At 36.3% G+C, this 19,658-nt stretch overlaps 1 protein-coding gene across 1 annotated transcript in view; it reads left to right on the top strand.

Annotated features, from left to right (window-relative positions):
• ACE (angiotensin I converting enzyme) overlaps window positions 1-19,658 on the top strand; it is a 49,711-nt gene that overhangs the window by 13,044 nt on the left and 17,009 nt on the right. Inside the window, exons 3-17 of the mRNA XM_039331374.1 lie at window positions 76-169; window positions 2,902-3,045; window positions 3,968-4,159; window positions 5,908-6,005; window positions 7,255-7,427; window positions 8,581-8,804; window positions 9,610-9,754; window positions 10,202-10,300; window positions 11,110-11,232; window positions 12,553-12,764; window positions 14,174-14,310; window positions 15,065-15,223; window positions 17,568-17,655; window positions 18,413-18,556; window positions 19,229-19,420. Of these exons, the coding sequence (XP_039187308.1) occupies window positions 76-169; window positions 2,902-3,045; window positions 3,968-4,159; window positions 5,908-6,005; window positions 7,255-7,427; window positions 8,581-8,804; window positions 9,610-9,754; window positions 10,202-10,300; window positions 11,110-11,232; window positions 12,553-12,764; window positions 14,174-14,310; window positions 15,065-15,223; window positions 17,568-17,655; window positions 18,413-18,556; window positions 19,229-19,420 (2,224 nt within the window). The remainder of the gene's footprint in view (window positions 1-75; window positions 170-2,901; window positions 3,046-3,967; window positions 4,160-5,907; window positions 6,006-7,254; window positions 7,428-8,580; window positions 8,805-9,609; window positions 9,755-10,201; window positions 10,301-11,109; window positions 11,233-12,552; window positions 12,765-14,173; window positions 14,311-15,064; window positions 15,224-17,567; window positions 17,656-18,412; window positions 18,557-19,228; window positions 19,421-19,658) is intronic.

The following is a 19,658-nucleotide window of genomic DNA, read 5'->3' as shown; positions in this document are numbered from 1 at the left end:
GACTATATAATATGAATCTACATGTTGTAAAATTAGACTGTTATTCAAACCTGTACTTTTTAATGCTAATTTCAGTATAATACTATTCTAAGTGAGATGGACAACATCTACTCTGTTGCCAAGGTTTGTCTACCAAACCAGAACTCCCACTGCTGGGCTTTAGAGCCAGGTATGTACTTTCTTCTTCAATTAGCCCAGCTCATCTTTGCAGGTGTTTTGCATGCTTCCTATTATTTTCTGGACTATGAGAGCATCAATTTATAGCAGATTATGGCTTCTGAGACTGCTAACTGTTAACTACATGTTGTATTATATAACATTTTACATGAAGGTACTCCTTACCAATTGTCTTGTTCTTTGACCTTTTAAATTTACAATTGCACTGAAAAAGTAGATTTACAAACTGTCTTCAAACTTGTAGCCATTGTAGTATCCTGAAGTCAAATGATCTTGATTTGAGTCCTTGACAACCACTGTGCATTTATAACAGTTACAATGTCATGTGGTCACATGATCACTATTTGCAATCTTTAACAGTTGGTTTCTAACAAGCAAAGATGATGGGGAAACCAGCAGTAATGTCCAAGTCATGGTCATGTGACATTGTGCTTAACAATCATGAGTGATTTGTTTAATTATCACAGAGGAAATAATGTAAGTTGGGCACAGTTTTGTGATGTTTTACTTGAACACCATGATACTTAATGACAAAATTGCTAGTCTCAATATCAGCCATGAGGGCTATCCACAGATGCAAAAACACTTAAAAATAATGTGATATTTATCATGCTACTTAACAAAATGCAATTCTGTGACATTATTCTTTAAGAATGAAATAAATACTCTAAAGAAAAATTGGAGAATAGAAATTGAGAAGTCTAATTTGGGATCTTATAAACTGGGTCCTTCCTTGAGTTTCAATAATTTACTTTGTCATAAACTGAATGTGTCCTTACAATTACTCAAAGGTAACTATAATAATGTTTTTGAAGTTGGCATATTGTAAGAAAATAGTTTTTCCATTGCCAACCAATTCAAAATTAGTACTTCCTAATTTGGAAATCCTAGTCTCTATTTTTGAATCAACTAATATCTGAAAAAAATCAATAACAAACCCAAATTAGAGAATAAAAAGAGACTCATTTTCTCTTAACTATCTATGGAAAATCTCAATGATCAAGGTTATGGTTGTCCCAAAGGTGCCTTTCCCAAAGGCAACAGGACATTCTTGGTTTTTTTTCCTTGGGAACATTTTGCTTCTCATCCTAGAAGCTTCTTCAGCCCTGACTGAATAGTGGGGAATGGGAGGATTTCTATTCTTTGCAGTTATCTGGTCATTAGCACTCTGAGGGTTGGTCGATTCTCTGAAAGTCTTTGAGGCTTCTTGTGGGTTTATCTGTATTAGAGTCATCTGAATCAGAGTGTAAGATAGGTTTGGAACCTTTATGGGACTGCTACGTGTTGTAGATATGAGAGATGTAGTTTCATATCCCTTCCCCTCTGTGGAGAGAAGGCTGTTTAATTTTAATATACAGATAGACCTCGACTTATGACCACAATTGAGCTCAAAATTTATGTTGTCAGTGAAATATTTGTTAAGTGAGTTTCACTCCATTTTATGATCTTTCTTGCCACAGTTGTTAAGTGAATCACTGCAGTTGTTAGGTTAGTAACATTGTTAAATGAACCCCCATTGACTTTGCTTGTCAGAAGATTGCAAAAGCTAATCACATGACCCCCCCAATCATATATCATAAATATGAACCAGTTGCAAAGAGTCTAATTTTGAACATATGACCAAGGGGATGCTGCAATGTCTTAAGTGTGAAAACCATCATAAATCACTTTTTACAGTGCACTTTGAACAGTAACTTTGAACAGTCACTAAATGAACTGTTGTAAGTCAAGGACTACCTGTAGATGGCTTCTTTAACCTGTCTTTCAAACTAGTAGTCCTCTTTGTCCAAAGAGTGGCCTTTGTCTTTCAGATATAGATGGACTGCTGAATCCCGTCCTCCTGGGTTGTTGTCCTGTGTTGAACCAGGCATTTGTGAAGTGATTGTTTTATTTTCCCAGATCTGCATATGTCTCACTGTATTTTTTGCAGATTTCTTGCAGCTATTTGCCTCGTTTCTAAAATATAATCTCAATTGTTTTGAAACAATAACAATCCTTCCTCCTAGCTATGTAAGTTCCTACCTATGTAACCCTCTAGTATTTAAGGTAGGGAACCAAGCTGCTTAGTTGTAATTGTTGTTCTCATAATACATAATTGATACATTCGCACATACAGTATGCCAGAGCAGTTATAGGTGGGACTTTCTAAAAAGGCTTGCAAGATTACAAGCACTTGATACACCCCTTGCCTATGTTCAGTAATATTTCATATTGCTATGTTACTTCTCAGTATATTTTATCAGGATTCCAAACTTCAGGTACCAATTACTTAGAAACATATAGAAAGAAAACAGCTGAAACAAGTAAGATGACATCAGTGATGAGAATCTAGACACTAGATTCAAAAAATAATGTTGGCTTTGATCTAATAGCTACAAGAGTCTCTGGAATTCTAGTCACTTCAACCATGATGTTTAAAAATACTGCTCCCTGAAAAAGAAAGACCTTCTGAATCCAGTTTCTTATCAGCTGTGCAAATGAGTTCAGCTGTAAGGATAGAGCATTTCTTCAAATCCTCAAACACTAGTGTAATGGAATCATTTAATGGTACTAGAAAACCACATTTTTTGCTAAATAGGTCTTCCATACCCAGTTTGTTCTTTATGTAGATAGATATGTAGAAGAGTTAGTGCAAACACTAGTGGCTTTTTGATGTTCCTTGGATTCAGTTGTCTAATCCTTTAATGATTTCTTTGATGTCTCTTTTTTTTCCATGCTCATCAGATATTACAGAAATTATGGCCACTTCTCATAGTTACAGAAAGTTGCTTTATGCCTGGGAAGGATGGCATAATTCTGCTGGCAATCCTCTGAGATCCAAGTATGAGAAATTTGTTTCACTGAGCAACGAAGCCTACAAAATGGATGGTGAGATGTTAAAAATATAGACAGGGGATGGGATCATCAACCAACTGGATCGAAAATCTGCCTTCCAAAGAACAATTTAAGCCTTTTAAATTCAAATTAAGAAACCTGGATTGAGAAAGAGGCATATTGTAACCTTCCATAAGCCTAACACACCTTATATTTTTTAAATGAGTTGTTGTGTTTTATTTTCCATCCATTGCCATTCCAAAATGAAACTATTGTGAGCTAACAGTTTGTGATCAACATATCTGTTGTGTTTTTAGTCTCAACCTTTGCATTCCATTTCAAAAGTATTCAAGAATATGGCATACATGTGATCAAATGCTTGACCCTGATCGCTATAACAAAAGGGGTCAAATGTACCATATCAGATTCATATGGAAAACTATCCAAAGTTGGTAAGACTGTAGCAGCATAAGGAATTATTGATTTACTGAGGTTGACTTGTTAACTTGGTCATTCTCAAGAGCCTAATGTCAGGTACAACAGACCAGGTCCACATGTGAAGATCCAATTAATTATATTATAATAATTATATATAATAATCAACTGAATTATTGCTAAAAGTACCTGCTCGGAATTAGATAACCTTTTAATAGGATTGGATTTAGTTTATTAGTAGCTATGTAGGGATTCTAGACTGATTCCTCTTTTCACCCCCTTTCCTCCTGGCTCTGCAACTCTACACCTACTTTAAGTACAATTAGGAATTATTTGGAAAAACTGTCTTTGGATTTAGAATTGGACATTTTCTGGCTTCAGAATTGGACTGGTTCAATTATATTATAAATGGTGCAGAACAGTCCAGGAGAGGAGTTGTTCACAACTACATTCTGTAATTCTAAAGTAATTATGGATAATTTAAAGAGCTTATTTGTATTGTAAGAATTCATACTGAATACTGTATTATTTTTACCTTTAGGATTCCAAGATACTGGGGCTTATTGGCGCTCCTGGTATGATTCACCAACATTTAAGGAAGATATAGAGCAACTCTATCAACAGTTGGAGCCTCTCTATCTAAATCTCCATGCATATGTCAGAAGGAAACTATATAACCAATATGGCTCTAAATACATAAACCTGAAAGGCCCTATTCCTGCTCACTTATTGGGTAAAAAAAAAAGTTTGTGTGTATATAATAGATTGGGGATCAGGTGGGGAAGAATTGGGAGAATCCTTAATATCCCATCATATTCTATACTAAAAATTGGCAACTTTTGAATGGCTGTAAGCTGACTTGAATGAGAGACTGGGAGGAAACTAGTCTTATTTTTACTTTTAAACCCAAATAACAAGTATAACCTGAAATTGTGTCACCAAAATTTGGCAGCAAAATTGGATTTCAGTCACATGTTTTGGGCATTGGAGAGCAATCTTGCTAAATTAGTGTCTTCCTGATAGGTTATATTATAACTCCTATTACCTATTGATAATAGATAATAGATTACAGGGTGGGGGCCTGCTAAATGACTGGGGAAGGTTGTTCCAAAAGACAGGGACAGCTATGGATGAGACATGCTTCCAAAGTCCCACTAGGTGGCAGAATTTTAGGGAAGAGATTTGAAGCTTGCCTATCCTATCTGATCCAATAGGATGGACAGATATTCTTAGAGAGAGGTGGTCCTCAAGTAACCAGGCCCTATGCCATGTAAGGCTTTAAAACAAGCACCTTGAATTAAACCTGAAAGGAAATTGATGCCAGATTTCAGTGCAACTGATGCAATAGAGGTGCAATATGAGTGAATCTATAAACACGTGTTTTGGTGGGGTGCTTGGTGCTCTCTTGCTTGTTTTCTTGCAGATGTTTCATTACCCAAACTAGGTAACGTCATTAGCACTGAATGTTACCTAATTTGGTTAAGAAATGTCTGGAAGAAAACAAGCAAGCTTAGAGAGTTCCAAGGGCCCCTCATATCAACACTGAATAATTAAACATTGGAGGTTTTAAAGAAAAGATTGGACAACCATTTGTCTTAAATGGTATAAGATTTCCTGCTTGAGCAGGAGGTTGGACTAGAAGACCTCCAAGGTCCCCTCCCACTCTGTTATTGTGTATTATACTGAGCTACAAATATTCTTCTTTATTAGTACCTGTATTGGTATATCATACAATATGTGTTGCTGCATTCCGGACCAGTTGTAACTTCTTTGTGGTCCTTCATGTAAAACACATTGCAATAATCCAGACAGGAAGTGATTGAGTTATGAGTGACTGTGAGCAAAGTTGTTGTGTAGAAGATGGAACATCACTTTGAATTGCACAAAATAAAGGCGAAGGAAGGAAGGAAGGAAGGAAGGAAGGAAGGAAGGAAGGAAGGAAGGAAGGAAGGAAGGAAGGAAGGAAGGAAGGAAAGATACTATAAATGGTGCTCTATGAGCATTTTAACCTCCTTTCTTCACAAACTTACTACATCCAATGGAGGAGGTGCATTGGAGTAACATGGGGAAAGGCTAGAAGCCTGAATTATATATTTATGCAGCCTTTGTGGAAACTGACACGTGTTTTACATGCCAATGTTCACATGTAAATAATTTCTAAATAAAGAGGTTCTGTGAGCTTTGGAATTTCAGTGCTTGTCATTGAAACTACAGTAACAAGAGGAAGATTTGGTCTTTTTCCTAGTTGTGCATTTTGTCCAGAGGCTGCTAGGATTCCCTGTCGCTGTTGTTTATATAACCAAATTGTCACATGCAATCATGGAATTAACATAGTGTCTCCTCTGACTCTTATTCTATTGGCTGTTTCCCTCTAAACTCTGTGCCAAATAACACTTTCTGTCTAATTTTATATATAGCCGTTCCCTCCCCTTCAAGCTGTTGGTTTTATTCAGCTAAACAGTGCTGCTTTGCCTCCTGCAGGTAACATGTGGGCCCAGCAATGGAACAACATTTATGACATGATGGTGCCTTTTGCAAATAAGCCACATCTAGATGTTACCAATACCATGAAACAGAAAGTAAGGACATTAGTGTTACAGTTTTATTCCATTCTCTTTGGCTGCAGCAGTTAGTAGGAACTGAAACTGAAAATGCCCATATACACAAATATTGCTAGTGACACCTTTTCATCCAGCAGTGAGATGATTATTTGTTCTCTGAGCAAGAATTGGAATAATAATAATACAACAACAACAACATAACACTCCAGACTTAACAATTGTCGATAAGAAAGACAAAAAAGTCTGGATAGTGGACGTGGCAGTGCCTAGAGATAGCAGAATAGACGAGAAAGGAGAAGATAACAAAATACAAAGACCTACAAATAGAAATAGAAAGACTGTGGCAAAGGCAAGCAAGGGTAGTACCAATAGTAATAGGCGCCTTGGGTGCAATCCCAAAACAACTGGAGCACCACTTGAATACCATTGGCATTGACAAATTCACCATTAGTCAATTGCAAAAGGCGGCCTTACTAGGAACAGCTTCCATCCTGCGACAATATCTGCAATACCATCAAACATCCAGATCTGCTTATCCCAGGTCCTTAGTAAGGACTCGATAGGTAGACAACAATGCCAAATCCAGTCTGAACATCTGGCTGACTGTGCGATGATCAATAATAATAATACTATAACAACAACAATAATAATAATGTTATCTGTTCAACATAACATCAAAAAATTACAAGCCAGATATGCATGACTAAAATGCATAAGTGAACCACATGAATTCTCCATGGAATTCTTCCAATGCAGCATTTTATGCTATAGATATTTTTCAATGCTGCTTCTCTATGTAATTGCCAGGTGTATTTAGCTTCAATTTCTGCATTTTGAGGTCTGCATTTCATGCTAAATTTTCAGAAGGACTGTTCAAGATTACATGCAAGTGCTATACAGGAGTAACAGTGATATTCATATATATTGTTGTCCTCAGTAGCACATGGGGGGGGGGGTACAGCCTAATTTTATTTCTTGACAACTATTTAAATGAGACAAATACAATAGTATTTATCCCCAAGATCAAAACTATATGGCAACTCTCATCTGATAGTGCAGAAGATTCACGTTCTTAGCTATGTTTCTCCTCTGTTGCACTCTGTAACTTTTTTCTTCCTAAACAATAGTTCTCCATGACATTCTAAACCTCAAGCAACAAATGCCCATGTAATTTATTATACCTGAGTAACCTGGGTTCAATCCCCAAGAACAATTTCCAACACATTTGTGCTATCTAATGCTTCGGATGGGTTCTTGCCTTTCCCAGAACTGGAATGCAACACACATGTTCCGGGTGTCGGAAGAATTCTTCACCTCTCTTGGCATGTTTGAAATGCCACCTGAATTCTGGGAGAAATCCATGCTGGAGAAACCGACAGATGGGCGGGAGGTTGTGTGCCATGCATCAGCATGGGACTTCTTCAATCGCAAAGATTTCAGGTGCATATTGTATATGATGGCGCCTTGCCATGCAAAGAGAACTATAGATCTTATTGGCATAGAGACATACAAAGTAGGTCTGGTTTTTTAGGGAACAAAGGAAAATTTTTCTAACTTCTCTGTATCTCACAAATTCAGAAATATTTTTATTATATAATCAGTTAAAAGTATAAGTAGAAAGTCAAAACTTAAAATATATGCTTTTTTAAAAAATGCAAGGTTTGATGCTGGTAAAAAGATTAAGATCCATTTAGGTGAAAGATTTCTTTTTTCTAATTTTGGAAATGATTAGGGAGCTGTGAATTTAACTAGATGATGTATTAGATTGATTATCATAAAACTCCAAGAACACATATGCTTCAAGGATGCCTGCTTTTTAGCAGCTCCTTAAATCCCACTCTGCAAGAAAACTATAAAACAGGCCCTAAATTATGCTCCTAACCCCATCTGTTTGCATAATGTTATTATGCACTATGCACTATTGCTTTGCCCACTGTACCTTAACCTTGCCAAAAATACTAAGTACAATCCTGACCTATCAAAATATAGGTCGTTTCTGCCCTAGACTATAATTTCTGTTCTCTTTAAATGCATGTATGATTTTTTCCTTCTCTATCCTGCCACCTATGTCAACATCTGGAAAAGGTACTTAGCAAAGTGATATCAGGACAATATTACTTTCTCTTATATTAAGAATGCAAGAAATGGGGTTAATTCACCAAAGCTCAGAATTTGCTTGAGTGAAAGAGTGTAATTCCTTAGTGTTAATCTGCCACAAAGCTATGCTTTCAGAGTCAAAGGTAGTCACTGTCAAGTCAAAGCCAAAATTATCATCCCATCCACCCCCCTCTTGTTTCTTTCTATTAGTTCAACGTGGTGTAGGAATTGATAAATTTTTAATGAATGGCTGAGGGGTGAAATAAGTTAGGTAGATGGTGGAAGGAGGTCTAAATTTGTTCTAAATTCTCTTTAAATTACATGTTTTCTTCAAGGAATCATAGAAAGCCTAGTTTTGGCACAAGAAAAAAGGTCCTTTTCAGCTGTTCTGAGGCTATCAGCAAATGTTCCAGGTTACAAAAACAATAGATGCTTTGTTATTATATTGTGATACAGTCTTCACTGAACACTCACTTTCCTGTTCCCTGTTTTGCAGGATAAAGCAGTGTACAACAGTTACTATGGAGCAACTCTTTACAGTACACCATGAAATGGGTCACGTTCAATATTACTTGCAGTATAAGAACCAGCCAGTAAGTTTTCGCAGTGGGGCCAACCCTGGCTTTCATGAAGCCATTGGAGATGTCATGAGTTTGTCTGTTTCTACTCCCATCCATCTCAAGAAAATTGAGCTGCTCACCAATGTCACTGAAGACAGAGGTAAGATGAGCATAATGGCTGGGGTCAATATAGAAGGAGAAAACCAGTAAAGTTGATGGGAAATGTTTTTCATATTGGATATGATAAATAATTGTTATCAAGGATTTGGAATCAGGTTTACCTCCTGCCCACCTATCAGTTTCAAAGTATACAAATGCAAGTAGATTAATAGGTACCACTTTGGTGGGAAGACAATAGTGTTCCATGTGCTTTTGGCATATAGCCATGAGGGCCACATGACCACATAAATTATGTTTGGTCAATGCTGGCTCCTAGAGTCAGACACAACCAACAGGGAAACCTTTACCTTTTTTACCTAGAAAAAAATGTACTGGATCATACAATTTGCCATCTCCTCCCTATTGCTTTAGGTCAATGAAAGCAAGTGCACACGCGCGCGCACACACACACAGATACACACACATATGGACACACACACACTCACAAATGTCCACATTGAAAGGAGTTATAATAATGCAATATAGAACTACAGACAAGTTCAGGATGTAGCTGCTGCTGTGCTCTGGGTTGGAGCAAATTATTTTTCTAAGGTAAAATATACTGTAGATGTTTCTGCCTTTCCCAGAGGCACTTGGATGAACTCAATCTATTTGATTTTCAAGCAACTGCTCTTAGTTTGTGAGAGGGGGAATCTACTGGTTTGTTCTTAACAGAGAATTCATCTATATAGATTGCTAATCTATTTTTACTTCAACTCTTCTTTGCCACCTTCTGGAAACACAATGATTTAAAATAAACTCTCTTTGGAAGCTTCTTACATTTTTTCTTCCTTTATTCCTTGCAGAGAGTGATATCAATTATCTTCTGAAAATGGCCCTGGAAAAGATTGCCTTCCTACCCTTTGGCTATCTAATTGATCAATGGCGGTGGGATGTCTTCAGTGGACGCACCCCTCCGAGCCGCTACAATTTTGATTGGTGGTACCTAAGGTAAAACAACCTCAGCAAAGCAAATAGAAAATTGCCATAATGAGTGACAAGCAAGCAAAGCAACAGGTTTGACAAATGTAATCCTCCAATGTAGACCCTTCTAAGTATGTTGTTGTTTTATGTATGATTGTTGTTTTTATATAATGTTGCTTATTTTAACTTTTTATAACCACCCATCCTCCATAGCCATTCCTCTGACAAATATAATTCATATATCTGAGAATATAAGATTATAAGAAGGGGGAAATCTGAAGAGATAGATGAAGTGAAAGTATTAATTTATTTGAAGGAAATAAGGAAAACTGAATGCAAAGTAGTTGCTTCTTGTTATCTTTAAGTGATTGCTATTATATCTACACATACCCTTTGCTTGAATCTGAAGTCTGTTTGTTGTTAAGAGATGATTGTCCTTATTTTGTCCATTGGCTAAGTTGTTTTTTTCCCCAGAACAAAATATCAAGGAATTTGTCCTCCTATTGCAAGAAATGAAACAAACTTTGATCCTGGTGCTAAATATCACATCCCTGCCAACACACCTTATATCAGGTATTGGAAGTTGGAAAAAGGAAAGGTGTAAATATGAAATTTTAGGAAGTTTTGTTGTTACTGGGAAAGAATGATTCATGCTTTGATTTTTTCATAGGGGAGTTGGGAACATAATAGGGTTTAGTGGAGTTGAGGATTTCAGCAAACAGCTTTAAAAAAATCTATCTAGTGTTCTCTTCTGGAGTAGAGAAACTCTAGACCAGGGGTGTCAAACTGCTGGCCCACGGGCCAGATGCGTCATGCTGAAACTGTGCCCATCCCATTGCCGGTAATGGAAATAAAGTCACAATATGTTGCAGCACGTCACCCCTGCTCTAGACCTAAAATTAAATTACATCATGAACTGTATCTTTTTCCCTGGTCCAGTCATAATAAGCTCTTGGCACAACTATGGATCTTTCTAGCTTCTGCTTAAAAATATCTGGCTGATGGTTCTTGAAGAACACCTCTGCATGCCCACAATCCTATCATCTTTATGTTATACCAAACCTTCTTATATATTGAGTATCTGAGAGCAAATTCTCAAGATCTCCAAAGCAAAATTAATTACTTTATGCCTAATCTACCCTTCAAAATCATTCAGTGCAAGTAAGAGTAATAGTTATACTATTAGGTTAATTAAAGTGTAGAAAGAAAGATGAGATTTTCTTATTGCCAAAAATTATGAATTTCACCTTAAAAAGTCTATTATTTGTATTTGTAATTCATATTTCAGAATTTGAATATTTTCAGTCTAAAAGGATTTTTGTATTATAATATATGTTATGTATCATATATTTAGTAAAAATATGGATTTTCGTTTTGGGCAGGTACTTTGTCAGTTTTATTCTGCAATTCCAATTCCATAAGGCCCTTTGCCAAGCTGCCAACCATACTGGTGATCTTCATACATGTGACATCTATAACTCTAAAGAAGCTGGACAGAAACTCAGGTGAAAGCAAAGGGAAAGAGGGAACTGGCAAGAAATAAACTTATATCTAAAATATTAGAGGTCCTCATACTTTAGCTAAGAATGTATCAGTGTTTTCCATTCCTGCCTTCATTCTAAAATGACAAGAGGGATCATTTTGAAATGCCAAAATTAAAACAAATCCTCCCTTTTATTCTATTGGCTTTTAAAAGCCAATAGAATAGACTCTCTTGAATAGAGTCTAATTCTATTGGCTTTCAAAAGCCAATAGGAATTGTCCAGGCTGTCTCTGCCCTGCCGAGCCCGCCAAAAGTCCCATTCTGCAAACAGTGCTGCAAGTTGTCTGCAGCGAAGGTGAGCTGTCTGGAAGTTTCCTCCCCTCCCTGCTGAGTAACTACTAAAAATGTAAATAAAAGAGGGCCGGGGGGGAGGTGGGAGGCCGGCGGGCGCAGGGAGGGTGCCTTACCTCCCTTGGGCTGGGCCAGCTGGTGGCCCAGCTGGTGGTCGACCTGCTCCGTCTCTGCCGCTTGCCAGCTACCTCTCGGCCGGTGCAGGGGGCGGCACCACGCATGCGCGGCGCTCCCGGGCAGGGAAAGTCCTTGACTTAAGACCGGTTGGGTAGTCCTCGACTTACAACCGGTTGGGGGTCGCAGCATTAAAAAGGTTGAGAACTACTGCCCTATAGCATATACAGATCATGACAGCAATGCAATTTATGTCTAAAACTACTTTTATTAGAACATTATTGTAACATAATCTTGCAAATTTAAATGTGCTTCCCTTCCTTCCTCGCTTGAATCTTGTGTGAATTAGGGAGAGATCTGTTAGAGGCATTTTCTCAAGTTAGTTTCTTGGAATGGGCTTAAGCTATGTATATGTTTTCATTGCCTTGGTAATGGAACTTCCAGCTGTCCTTGAAAGCCATTCTTTATGTCCTCTACATCAAGCATGAAACAGATATATTGGTGGGAAAACTGAATGATTATTAATTCAAATCTACCTATTTTTTCCTTAACAATGATGATCTTTTGGACTTAAAAAAACATGCTGAAGTTTGGCAATCTGATCTCCAGGAGAAGAGTTTCTGTAGATTGTGAGAATTATAAAAGGTTGTTAAAACAAAAACATCTCCATCTTTTAATTAGTTTTATTGGCATAATGGTTTTCCAAGATCAGGATGTTGTGAAGATAAATTATCATTGCAAATTCAATTACTTGTAAAAAAAACAAACCCTCTTTCTGGTATGTCACTTGTGTCATTTTAACAATTTTAAATCACACATATGTCAGTTCTAATCTCAATGGCTCCATCTATTTACTCTTTCTTTATCTTCACTGCAGTGAGGCAATGAAGGCTGGATCTTCCCAGCCTTGGCAAGATATTCTCCAACAATTGACTGGTACAAATAAGATGGATGCTTCAGCATTGCTTGAATATTTCAAACCTGTTATTGAATGGCTGCAAAAAGAGAATGGGAAGAACAATGAAACACTGGGCTGGCCAGAATTTGATTGGCGTCCACCTGTCCCTGAGGGCTATCCAGAAGGCCTTGGTAAAATTTTCCATGCATAAAACCTAAAATGATACAAAGAGAATAGACTGAAGGTTGCATTGGAAGGCTTAGTCTTTACCTGCAACAGGTCACCAGAAAAAGTGGGAGTGGGGGATAGAAGAATCATTATCTCCAGATACCAATTGGTACTTGAACCTGGTAGTCATAATCCCACAGGAATATCCAGTTATCATTCTAATTACACAGTGGAATATAGGGAAAAATGAGAGATTATATATATATATATAAAAGAAGTGTAAAGATGAGACCTAAATTCAGGAACCAATGATTGATGTAACTATAACAGTTTGGAACTGAACTAGATATGACTGTGAAATCAGGGCTAGCTATTTGTTGTGTTGCATAATCACAATGAAGATGTTGCAAATGAGATAAAACTTCTTCAAAACTAATAATATTGTTCCTTCAAATACTTGCATATTTGTTGGATTGGCAATTGATTAAGGAGCTATAGAAGATGAGATCTGATTTGGAAAAAAAGCACAAACAAGCTGTATTGGAATCTCTTCCATTGATGCTCTGTGCAACAAATAGCCTGAAAAGCAACTCTCTCTGTGGTGAATAATGGTTTCTAAAATATACATTTCTTGTATGTTCATTTTAATCTTCCAATGAATGAGGGCAGCTTCTCAAATTAGTGCTGCCATCGCATTCACAGGATAGAAAATGGAGCTGTCTTAGAGAGGTCCATGAACTTTCCAGAACTCATTTGTAGAATATACTTCACATAAACGTATTTTATCTTGGTCTAGTATAAGGTAAGAATAGCAGAGAGTGTCTCTGAGCATGCTGAGCATGTAGTCCTTCACTAATAAGTGCTAAGACAAGCTAACAAGTTCTGCTCTATGACCTTAATTAGTTGGTTGGTACATTCTGTGTTGCTTCCTGAAACTGAATTTTTTTTTTTAATCAGTTACATGCTGAAGGCTTTTGCTTCCTAAAGATTCTAGCACATTTCTGTGACTGAAAAAACAGTCTTTCTGATGCTGGAAAAAAGTAATTTCATGTACATATAGGCCTAAATATGTTTTTGATGCAGTTTTTCACTGTAATTTTTGCTATAGTAGCCAGGAAAATTAAACAGTTAGTATGTTCCTCCTTTCCAATTGTGTATGATCTCCTTTGTCTGTTCAGATATCTGGTAATCATATTTTTACTGCAGGAGCAGATACTTAACTGATGGGATGACATGATTCTGATTCTATCATAACTAATATAATTTTGATATAATTTAGGATCTTGGTACTTCTCTTTTGACAAATTAGACCCGTACTGATAATAATTAAACAAATTCAACTTTTTTTCCCAAGTGATGGTGATGTTATTTTTATACACACATGTATACTTGTGTATGTGTATACTTACACATTCATTTTTCTATCTTCCAGATAAAATAACTGATGAAGCTGAAGCTAAAGCATTCTTAGAAAAGTATAACAGCACAGCTGAAGTGGTGTGGAATGCTTACACAGAGGCTTCTTGGACTTACAATGTCAATATTACTGAACACAACAAACAGATTATGGTAGGAAAGTCCACACTGTTTAGTAATCCTTGCAGGAACTCCCATAGAGAAACAAGCAAAACAGATAATGTTCCAGGGTTAAAAGAGTGAACTATTTTGCTTATGTTCCATTTATTAGAATTGGCAAATATAGAGGCACATCTAGATATATGAATACTAGCGCTTCCCTTCATTGTAAATTACAGTGCAACTGATATTTCTTATTAAGACCTTATAAACACTTCACCCTTAATTTAGTAGTTTCTGATATCATTTTTTAAAAATCATTTTATTGATGCAATTTTAGCTGACTTAACTACCTCCTCCTCCTCCTCCTCCTCCTCCTCTATTGTATTGTAAATCACTGAAAGCTGAATGGCAAAGATTTGGACAGAATGTCCAAAGCTAAGAGATTCTTGCTACCTCCCACTTGTTCCCAATATCCTTCAATTCTGGCTTCTTGTTGTTGGAATTGTACTTCACATATAACTATTCTAGCATAATATTATACATGCATTTCCTGTGAATTGCCAGATTAAATTATTTTATGCAGGCCTGTTACTAAACAATAATCTGAATTTTCTGAATAGTTAGCAATGGATTGCTAGTTTGTTAATAACTGCAATTGCTAGTAACAGATTTGTGGTGTTAATACTGTTAATAGCCCTGTACACACCAGATTATAATTTGAATTAATGTTATTTGTTTCTTTGGAGCAGCAGAACTCCTATTCTGTTATCTGTATTCTTCATTTTTTTCCTGTTCCTTTTTGTAGTTGGTGAAGAATCTTGCAATGTCAAACCATACTCTGCAAAATGGATTAAAGGCTCGGCAGTTTGATTCTACTGACTTCAAAGATCCCAGAATAAAGCGTATTCTGAAGAAATTAAGTGACATTGAACGGGCAGCCTTACCTGAAGCAGAGCTGAAGGAGGTGAGATTAAAGGGAGATACTATTTATGGTGCTTTAAAAAAAATAAATTGCATAATTATGGAAGCTTGTAATATTTTACTTTTATATGTAATGGATTCCTTTGTTCTCATTCTTAATTACTGGGGCCTAGTCAGTGGTGAGATTAAAATATTTGAACAACCGGTTCTCTGTGTGTATGCCGCTTCCAGAAATCCATTCTGGGCCTGGGCAATAAAAAATTAGCTACCAGTTCTGCCAAAGTGATGCGAACTGGCTGAATCCCACCATTGGGCCTAGTCACTTTAAGTTTGAAGATCTAGATATGTTGCATATAAAAATATAAGTAAGGTTTTTTTTAAAAAAAATAAAAATAAAAATTACTTCCCAATTTTTGTTGAGGATAGTAAATTGAAGAAAAGTTAAATTATCACTTCTATCAGTCAAAAAGCCTCTTCAGCTTTCTTTAGTGGAAAAGAGAGAGTGTATTTATAGAGATCAAAAAGCCACCATCTCTGTGTCTGACTTATAATTTTTCTGTAAATTGTTGTATATCAGTTGTAAGTATTTTGGTTGATTATTTGAATCTATTTAATTTTCATACCTAAGATACCAGAAATAGACAACATCTCTATTGATTATTTATTTATTTATTTATTTATTAGTCTCAGAGTACTTCTAGACTACCTTCTAGTCCTGAAATAAAAAGATATGACTTTGCAACAATTGACAGACTTGAACACTGAGAGCTATCTAACAAAATGAAAGTCAATGGTGAAAAAAGTAAGGTTCTACATTTAGACAAGAAAACCCAAATACACAGGTATAGTTTAGGAGATACCTTGCTCAATAGTAGTAATTGTGAGAGGGATTTCGGAGTCCTAGTGGACAATCACTTAAATATGAGCCAGCAATGTGCTGCAGCTACCAAAAAAGCCAACACAATGGTAGGCTGCATTAACGAGGGACAGAATAAAGGTCATGTGATGTGTTAATACCACTTTACAATGCCTTGGTAAGGCCACACTTGGAATACTGCATCCTGTTTTGGTCACCACGATATAAAAAAGATGTTGAGACTCTAGAAAGAGTACAGAGAAGAGCACCAAAGATGATTAGGGGACTGGAGCTAAAACTTACAAGGAACAGTTGCTGGAATTGGGTATGTCTAGTTTAATGAAGAGAAGGAGGAGGGGGGACATGATAGCAATGTTCCAATATCTTAGGGGTTGCCACAAAGAAAAGGGAGTCAAGCTATTCTCCAAAGCGCCTGAAGGCAAGATAAGAAGCAATGGATGGAAACTAATTAAAGAGAGAAGCAACCTAGAATTAAGGAGAAACCTCCTGACAGAACAATTAATCAGTGGAACAACCTGCCTCCAGAAGCTGGTAATGCTCCAACATTGGAAGTCTTTAAGAAAAGATTGGACAGCCATTTGTCTGAAATGTTATAAGGTTTCCTGCCTGAGCAAGGGGTTGGACTAGATGACCTTCCAACTTTATTATTATTATTATTATTATTATTATTATTATTGTTTGATTCTTCCTTGTCAGGTAGATTCTAGAATGTAATGCTGAAGATCTCTAGCACAAACTTTGGATGTTTAAATGATGTCACTGATAAAAGTTATCTAAGTATTTGGAAAAAGTCAAAAGTATGCCAGTGACATCTCTCTTTTTCCTCAAATTCCCCTGCGGCGTGAAATCCTTTCCTGTGGATTCACATAAACAACTTCAGATTCTAAGATTATAAGTAGTTTATAAACTAAATTATAAAGCAATAATAAACAATGTAATAGCTCTTACAATGAGTAAAATTTAAAATAACAAGTTGCCAATCTGATGGAAAAGGGACATATCAATCTTCATTGGCCTGTTGGCAGTATAATATTTTCACATATTACAAAAAGTGATTCAGGTGAGGAGCTGCTGGATCTCTGATTGAAGATTATGCTGCACTTCAGTCTAGGACGGTGAACTCATTTGTAGCTGTAGATAATCTTTTGATAATAAAGAAACAAGAAAACCTATTGTGAAGAAGTAATTCTCTGGAAGGACACTGTGAAAGAAATACTACTAGATTCTGCAAAACATGAACAAGTTTTTATTCCATTATTGATCCTGTTCGCATCACAAATTCAGGATAATTAATTTCAGCCAATTTGTTGTCACAAATATTATTCTGGGGTATTATTATTAGGAAAGAAAAAGTTGAATGGTTAATGAAGTGCCATTATCATCCATTTTTATTAATTTCATGGTAATTAATATGTTATCATTAAAATCCTTTAGTAGAAAGAGATGGTCAACTAGACAAGACATAAGCCAGTTTTTATATTGTATGGTAAAATAATCTTATTTCTTTCAGTATAATCAACTGCTCTTAGACATGGAGACAATTTATAGTGTAGCCAAAATCTGCGAAAAAGATACAGACTGCAAAGCATTAGATCCTGGTAAGTCCCATCACTGTCACATAATTTTAAGGAATAGTCTCTTATTCCTCTCCCCTAATTTCTTGAAACTCACCTGGAATTGATATAGACATAAAATTTAGGAGTTACAATTTTACATTCAAAGATCACTTTGGTACCATGAGAAGCAGTATTTAGATCTCATAAAGAAGACTGAGCTTTGATCATATTGAAAATATATCTTCCCCCACTGCAGGGCAGGTTTCCATGACTAATAATATGGAATTATAACTGTCCATCCCTAAAGGGATCAGATCAGGAATGTTTTTATTACACAACAGATCCCACAAATTTTAAACTTGCAGTAAAGGAGGCTTTCAAGTCATTTTGAGTCATTGGAACTCTTTGTTGGAACAATCCATCTTCAGTAGGAAAGCACCCAGATGTTCAATAAGAAATGGATTGGGGGAAAATATTAGTAATGTTGTACTAATTATTATTTCAATGTTTGTGAGATACATCTTGCTCATGAAAACAGAGTTAGATACAGATTGTTGTTTAAAATAGGAAAATATATTCCACAGCACTGGGGTTTTGTTTGAGAAGAAGAAAGTGTGTGGAAGAATTCAGCTTCTAAAATGCAGGGGGGCCTTTCCCAGCTTAGTGCCCTCCAAACCTGTTAGGTATAATTCCCATTTCTCCCATATAAAACATGTGCAGTGGGGGGAATACAAAAGGTATTGCTGGGAGATAAGGGTCCAATTATAAACATTAATATGTGAACTGATTTCTTATTCAGACCTTACAGATACTATGGCTAAATCAAGAGACTATGATGAGCTTCTTAACACTTGGAAAGGTTGGCGGGATGCATCAGGGAAGAAAATCCGAAGACACTATGAGAGATATGTACATCTGAGCAATAAGGCTGCCAAATTAAATGGTAAAGAAATTTAATAATGCGATAAATAAAAATATGGTGACTCAAGAACTGTAGAATCAATATAATTAAAAGTAAAACTCAAAAGCTAGCGTTATTGTGCAAATACTTATGGTATATGAAAAGTCAGTGTGCTGAAGTAGATAAGGCACCAAGGTAGAAATCTGGAAACTGAGGCCTAGTCACCCTAGTCATGAAAGTCAGCTGGGTGATCTTGGGCCAATCACTCTCTCTCTCTCAGCCCAACCCATTCACAGGGTTGTTGTGGGGAAAATAGGAAGAAGTATTAGGTATGTTTGCTGCCTTGAATTATTTATAAAAGTAATAAATGTGGAAAATAAATAAAATAAAATAATAAAATAAAAAATATCCTAGAGAGAATCATTTGTGCTGCCACTTTCAAGCATTTCAATTGAATAATCACAGAAGTGGCAGACCATGTTAGGCCTGATCAGGATGAACAATTATAGGTGTCAGAAACTGCCCTATAGTGCCTCATAATCATTACTACTGTCATTGTTTAAATAGAAGGGTTAAAATTAATATTTTTCTCTTGACTTTGCTATATGGGTGTGAGGTGTATGAAGAAAAACATAACATATATTTTTGCATATATGTGCTGTATCATAATATTAAGCTTATCTAGGCTCGCACTATATGTATTTATGTGTACAGGACATGCAGACAACGGTGCTTACTGGAGATCTCTTTATGAAACTCCAACTTTTGAAACTGACCTGGAGAACATTTGGTACCAGCTTCAACCACTATACTTCAATCTGCATGCTTATGTACGTCGGGCTCTATACAAAAAATATGGCGAAAAGCGCATCAATCTCAAAGGCCCAATTCCAGCTCATTTGCTAGGTAAGTCTTTCCACCCTGGGCTGCTCTAAGCCATTGGGCATGCTGAGCAAATCCCCAGGAACTTTTTACATTTGTGTAATGTTTACAGACCTGGTCCTTTGGAGACATATTCCAGTTGTTGGAAGTAGTAACAGAACTTAATAATGAGCATTTGCTTTTCAGTTTTTTTAAGATCTTATAACAAAGATAGGCAATGATCTATTAATAAAATGCTCCACATAAGATTTGACTCAGGATC

Source organism: Crotalus tigris, unplaced genomic scaffold (assembly GCF_016545835.1).
Source record: "Crotalus tigris isolate CLP2741 ecotype Arizona unplaced genomic scaffold, ASM1654583v1 scf7180000024437.13266115, whole genome shotgun sequence".
In the NCBI taxonomy this organism is placed as follows: domain Eukaryota; kingdom Metazoa; phylum Chordata; class Lepidosauria; order Squamata; family Viperidae; genus Crotalus; species Crotalus tigris.
The sequence above is the reverse complement of the archived record's forward strand: the minus strand, read 5'-3'. Positions and strand labels throughout refer to the sequence as shown.